General features: G+C 42.9%; 1 protein-coding gene across 1 annotated transcript; it reads left to right on the forward strand.

Annotated features, from left to right (window-relative positions):
* The first annotated feature begins 234 nt into the window (after positions 1-234).
* prr35 (proline rich 35) lies at positions 235-3,552 on the forward strand. The gene is made up of 3 exons (XM_036577986.1): positions 235-1,252; positions 1,528-1,846; positions 2,736-3,552. Exons 1-3 carry the CDS (start codon positions 235-237, stop codon positions 3,550-3,552), a joined length of 2,154 nt encoding a protein of 717 aa, XP_036433879.1.
* Positions 3,553-7,262: the final 3,710 nt, after the last annotated feature.

The raw sequence follows: 7,262 nt of genomic DNA on the forward strand, positions 1-7,262 counted from the left end.
ACAAAGGTTCTATATAGAACCATAGACAACTTTTTAAATTATTATTATTTTCTTTTTTCTTCACAGCTGTAGCCGGAATGTGTGAAATCTGATGGATGTTTTTCTACTCAGTCCCGGATCAGGCTGGCCAAACATTTAATAACACCAAACCCACCGACATCCAGAAAAACACCGCAATTACACTCGTTTATTCCTGCCACTCCACCCTCTCCATCCCGCTGTCTTTCCTCCACCATGCCGAAGGAGGAGTGCAAAGTGGCTCCGGGCTGTAAGCAGCACAAGGAGCGGAAGCCCAAGAAGCCGCACTACATCCCGCGTCCCTTCGGCAAGCCGTACAACTACAAATGCTTCCAGTGTCCGTTCACCTGCATGGAGAAGTCGCACCTGTACAACCACATGAAGTACAGCCTGTGCAAAAACTCCCTCTCTCTGCTTATAGAGTCCGACTGGCCTTATAAGAAAGGCAACCTGCTCCATTCAGACCACCTGCGGCTCCAGCAGGGGGCGCTGAACTCTCGTAACAGTCCGGCTAAGGAGATGCCAGAAGGGGGCACTGTGGCAGAAGATGCTTCCATCCAAGCTCAAAACTTGGACCTCAGCTTCAACGAAGCTGAAGAGACGGAGACGGAAGAGCGGGACGCAGAGGGAGGGGCGGGCCAATCGGAGGCTGCGGAGACAAACACCAACGGTGCGACCAACGAAAGTCCGAAGCAGGAGGCGGAACTTGTGATGGCCGACGTGTTTTCATTGGAGGAGCAGCTGCTCAGAGCGCGGTCAGTAGAAGTGGAGGCCAAACTGCGCCATTACCGACTTTCCAAAACGTGCCTGTCCGGCCCGGCCGCGCTTCTGTCCGAACAGTTCCGCCTCCTTAGCAACCAGACGGCCAGCGCCAAGCCGAAGTCAGACACTGTGGCCGCTGGGTCGCTCCCCTGTTACCCTCCCCCTTTGACCCCGGGTCATGTGGACTGCTCCGAAGCCCCCGGCCTTAACCTCTCACTGCTGGGGGTGGGATACCCTTTGACCCCTGTCACCCCTGGACTCTTTTCCTACCTGAATCCTGCCCTCAGTGCCGCCAACGCAGCCGCTGTCACCACAGCGACCGGCTCGGCTCAGATCGGACCCCTGCCCTTCCTGGCGTCGGCGGCCCAGCTCACACACACTCACACACACTCGGACCGCACGCTGCTGACCCCTCCGAGACTCTACTACCCCTTCCTCTGCGAGCACACCTTCGGTAAGCAGCACATCATTCGTTACAGTTATTATTCATGTGGATCTGTATCTCAAACACTTTCCACTGTCCTTTCACACAAAAGGTTTGAACTTCATTCTGGATGTTTTCCAGCTTTCTCTGTCATTGTAGAATCTTTTACAGCTCTGTAAAACTAACTGTACAAAAAGTCATTAATTAAATTATATAATTAATTAATTAACACATTTCTTAGCCTCTAGTTTCTAATATTTGAACCTACACTGTATTTATTTTTGGTATAATGAATTAATTAATCATTTCTGTTGCCCCTGCAGGAGATCAAGCTAAGTCATTGAAGTCCAGCGTGTCTCTGGACACCGCTGCCCCCACATACACACCCAAACTGAACATGTGGAAGGTTCCAGCGCTGAGACCCTCGAACCCTCAGACCTCAAACTCAGCCTGGACTTCTCCTGGCCGCTCATCCACAGACAGGCTGCCGGCCCGCGACGCTAAAGAGCAGGGAGTGAAGAGGGCAGCGGCTGCTGTGGACTCCCACAGTGCACCAGTGGAGAAAAAAACACTGCTTTCCTTCCCACTGGACCGGGCCACGCCCACTGCCACCATAACAGCCGACCGGCTTCTCCTGCACAGCAGGTAAGAGCAGAGGTGAAACACCAACACCCCCCCTTAAGACACATGTAGTCAATCACTGCAGGCATAAATCGTGTGTGTGGTTCTGAAATAAACCTGCTGAAGTGGTTTCTGACACCGTGTACCATCACAAGATCGTAGATCTGTCTTATAGGATCGTTCTTCATTCTTCATTATTGCACACCACAGATGTTTGATTTGAAATCAACTACACACTTAAAAATGAGGGTTCTTCAAAAGTTCTTTTGTACAGAAAAGCATTCTATATAGAACCATGAACACTCAAAGAACCCTTTGTATGCTTAAATGGTTCTTTCCATGGTGAAGTCGTTCTTCAGGTTGATGGAGAATGTGCTGTATACGGTTCTATATAGGACCTTTTTGAAAAGGGTTCTATATAGCAACAAAAAGGTTCTTGTATTGTGTCAAGCTCAACAATAGAAGAACACTTTTTGGTGTTATATGGAACCCTTTTATAAAAGGTTACATCCAGAATGAAGTTTTAATAAAATTTCCATCCAGAATGAAGTTCTAATAAAATTTCCTTCCAAAATGAAGTTCTAATAAAATTTTTGGAGGTTAATTTTATTACAACTTCATTCTGATATATAAATTTTATTAGAACTTCATTCTGGACGTTAATTTTATTAGTATTTCATTCTGGATGTAAATTTTATTTTAATTTCATTCTGGATGTTTTCTTCTTTTTGACCTTGAGGGTTTTAAAACATGATGTTCCTTTATAACATCTCTACTTTCTTTTGCACCTCTTTCTGTCTTCTTTCTTCTCTTTTGTTCTGCTGTCCATCTCGCAGTCTTAGTTTGCCTGTTTTTCTCACTGTTTCTCTCTTGCTCTGTTTTCCTGTCTGTTTCTCTTCTCTTCTTTTCTCTCTTTCTCTAGTCTGCACTCTCAGGCCGGGCTGGACGAGCGCTTCTCCGTCAGCCCCTCCAGCCCTGGCTCCTCCCCCCTCCACGGCTCGGAGAGAGCGAGGGAGCAGGGCGAGGAGAAGGAGCGAGGGATGGACAGAGGGATGGAGAGCTGCGCGGCCGCTCTGCTGCGTGATCTCTCCTCGGCACTGCAGGAGTACCAGCATGCGGAGCGTCAGGCCGCCCTGCAGCCCGAACAGCGCCACCTGTGGGCCCACCTGGGTAAAATCCGCTCCGAGCTCTCCCACATCCAGCAGGCGCTCGAGCGGACGGCCCGCCAGAGCGACGGACCCCTAGACCTGTCCGTCAAGAAGGATGTGGTCGCCATGACGATCGCGGCGGAAGGTGTCAGGCAGCCGGGCGTCCTGGGAGATGGGAAGGAAGCAAAAGAGGAGACATGGTGCTCGGAGACGGACGAGGAAGAGGAAGACAGGGACGAGGGAGAGATGGACGAAGAAGGGAGCGAAATGAAAGAGAGACGCAAGCGTTCCCTGGACGTCCTGATCAAGCTGAACCAGTCGGGGGTCTCCATGGTGAAGCCGGGCGCTCCCCTGGTAAAGCCGGGCGTTTCCATGGTGAAGTCTGAAGTTCTGCCCGGAGTCGGTGGAGGTCTGGCGCTGAGGGCGGCTGAGGCAGAAGCTTTATGGCACAGCAGAACCACAAAGTGTGAAGCAGATTCCAGCGTGCTGCTGTGCTCGAAAACACCAAACCGCCCATCATCCATCCAGCACCTGGACCCTGTGTGCCCCCCCAGTCCACTGACGGCCACCGATGCCTAACTGCCCCTTCTCTGCCTGCTTAGCTGCCACCTATGAGTGGAAAAAGAGCCCATACTCAAATAAGAGCACTGCTACTATAGTGAGAATTCTCCGAACACAAGTAAAAGTATTTGGGTCAATCCACATGAAACCACTGAAGGCCTCCTGACTGACCGTCTCAGGTTTGCTTAATATTTCACAAATGAATATATTTTGATAAAAAGTCTCCAAAATGAAGGAAGGAAAAAAACGTTCTTAACTTTGAATGGAAGTTAATGGAACTAATTTTTTCCAGGGAATTTTGGACTATATATTCTGGAAATTCTTCATGAAATTTTTAAATTCTGTAAAAAAAGACAAAATTGGAGGTACACAGTGTTGTTCTGATAGCAATGATATAATACTACTTAATATTTTACATAAAATGAGTAACTGCTATTGTGCTTGAAAGATGTGTGCAAATTCTAGGCTTGTATCTTCACCAGTTTCTGAGATATAGAGACTTCAAAAAGTGGTTGTGGCCTTAAAATCCGAGCTACTAAAAAAGGTGCAAACATCATGACTTTTGAATTATTGAAGTTACATGCATGAAATTTGGACTGTTTCATTTAGACTTTACTACCAAAATCAGACGACATAGAGAAGGATGTTTACCATTTTACGTTGTGCTGAAAATCTGGAAAGAAATTGTGAATTTTAACCTTGTTGATCTCGACAATGAAGCACAATAGATTGTGGTATTATTCACATCGCAGTACTCTTTTTCCTAATTTTCCTAATGGCATTAGTCTTACAGTTATGAGGTTTTTTGATTTATAGAAACACATTCTGCTTACGATTTGAATTAAAACAATTTAAATTTAAATTACAGTTTAAATCTAAATTTACTAAAACGTTTTATTTTAATCAAAGCACATTTCAATGAACCAGATGTAGCAAATATAGCAAATTGAATATGAAGTTGGTATCATTAGCCAAACTATACTTATTAAATTGTCAAATACACATTTTACAATAGACATATAAAAAAAAAAACATATAAAAAAACAGGAACTACATATATAAGTGCAGTTTTTTTCAGATTTTTATAAAATAGCAAAAACAATTTATAGCAGTTAAACACACCTTAAAGCAAAGAATAATCCCTGGAATTTCCATGTATTTAGCGCCAAAATTTAAAAAGTTGTGACAGCAAAATTGCACCCTCTTCCACAGCACTGATTTTAAGGCAAAAAAAAAAATAAATCCCCTAAATCTCAAAAGAAGAATAATGAATATTCAAACCTAAAATTTTGCACAGTTTCTTGGGCATAATGACTTTACTTCCTGAAAATATTAAGCAAATACGAGATGGCCAGATAGTCAAATAAAATATCTAAAATCTGATGAACTTGGGTAGATTTGCCTTATTGCAATTTATAAGAATTTAATCGTTACAGTCTTACCAGTTTTCTGAAGTGTCTGTGTCCATGTCCACTGCTGATGACCACCTGACCTACAACACCCCCCCCCCACCTCCATGCTATCCTTCACCTATGACTCAAACAGAACTGAACAGAACTTTTAACTTAACTCAGAATCTGGGAGAAACAGACTTCTAATGGACTTCTAGCAGAGAGAGCGAGTGACCATGAACTCCAACCCTGTTCATACTGTATACCAAAGGAGAACCTCAGAACCACAGCCAGGATGAGTGAAATCAATCTGTTCAACATATCCAACCTCCAACGTACCACAGACAAAGAAACAGAAACCCAGTAGAGCTGACTGCCTTCTGCTTTTCATTTATTACGAATGACATGGAAATAAGAAATTTAGATGTTTAAAATGCATCGTTTTTGGCTTCGTTAGTGACGGCATTTACCAATTATATCAGCATGTTAACATCTACTTCACAAACACGTCTCTCAGTAAAACAGATCTAATAAAATAAAATGAGCTAAGAATTGGGTGAAGAACGAACAAAACAAAAAACAAACGAGTCTGAGAGCAAAAGACGTGAATTTGGGACGCCAAAGCCGAGCACCTTACGGAAGAGACAACAGAGGGAAGGTTTCATCTCAGGCCGTCCACACATGTCCAGATATTTTTGAAAATGTAATTCTGACCTCCCTTCCACACAGACATGCTTTCATTTTTGAAAACTCCACCTTTTCAATGTGGATGGGCAAAAAGGCAGCTTTTGTGCATCTGTGTAGCTGTTTACAGTTATTGATCATGCAGAACTCTGATTTGGGAGTTGATAACCAGTTTATTATTAAATTTGACATTAATTTTCACTAAACTGTAGTGGCGTCAGAGCGTAATGAACTCAGTTCTTGTAAATGTGGCATCACCTCGACTGCAACTATTAAAAATACCTTGATGATTCTACAGATATATGACTGGATGATCTTTAACCAAAGTCAGATTCCAAATAAATCATAACTACATGATTCAAATGGGAAGAATAACAAGAAAAGCTCAGCTTGTCTGCCTGATCAGGACCGTGTGGATGTATCAGAGATGGTAGTGTAGCTGTGTGTAAACCAGCCCACTGCAAGTAGTAGGTTTCCTTCTGCTTATTTCAGCTTTTATTTTCTGGCAGAGTTTGAGCATTAAATCTGTGTGAAATACAGAATTATGGAGGACTGAAGCTCTGAAGGTCACAGCCTGCTGTGTTTGTAACATGCATCCATTGGCAATATCAAATGTTATAGGGTGTTGTCTCCCCCTACTGGGCTGGCGTGCTCGTGCAAGCGTTTTTTAAATCTTTGCTGGTTCTCGCATGGACGGAGAGATTTCCGAAAGCACTGCTGGTGCAATATTCTGAAAACGGAAGTACATTTTAAAAATTTTAGCCACGTGTGGACGAGGCCTCGGTCATCAATGTGACCGCGTCAAATAATGACTTAATTATTGTAATTATTCAGGAATTTACATAGTAACGTAATGGATGGAAAGAGAAAGAAAAGTCACAAAATGAAGTACTAATCAGATTTCAGAGATACGGCTGAAAATAAAGCGAATTTATTTTGTACAGAATGTATTTACAGTGATATTTAAATGTTTTGCTGTGTTGTGTGGACTCTAAAGAGTTTCATTTGCACTGTGTAAATATTCAGCTTCTGTTTCCTGCAGGATCTCTATGGCGTGTTTGATGAAACTGACTCTCACTGATCCTCCATCACTCGCACAGAAACGTTACCTTTTCACCAAAGCGAAAGGAAGAAAACTCTCTTCTTCAGTCACTCAATAGGAAAGTGTTGCCGAACTTGTTCATATTATTGTGAATTTGATGTTCATTGCAGAATTTCGAGTGAATAAAACAGTAAAATATGAAAAAAGTTCTTCGGTTAATTGCTTTTTGGGGGATTTATTTTAAAGGGCCCACATTTTTCTAGTTGATGTGCACTTATGTTTACAGATTTTTTTATGTACCAAAAATAATTCACTTTAAATGACTATTTTCCAACCTCTCTTCCTCCCTTACAGTTAAACAGGCTGTGTTTTTTTTTGTTACTGCACATTTAAAACTGACATATGTAAATGAGCTGTGTTCTGATTGGCTGCCTCACCTTCAGTGTGAATGGGTGGAGCTGAACTGCTGTAGACTGAACAGGAGTATATATATATATATATATATATATATATATATACACATTGATCGCTGTTGTCGGACCAAAACCTTGTATCTCCAAAATGGTAACTTTACAGGAGAAGGAAAAAACCTACTTTACTTTTAATGTAAG

Source organism: Colossoma macropomum, unplaced genomic scaffold, assembly GCF_904425465.1.
Source record: "Colossoma macropomum unplaced genomic scaffold, Colossoma_macropomum, whole genome shotgun sequence".
In the NCBI taxonomy this organism is placed as follows: domain Eukaryota; kingdom Metazoa; phylum Chordata; class Actinopteri; order Characiformes; family Serrasalmidae; genus Colossoma; species Colossoma macropomum.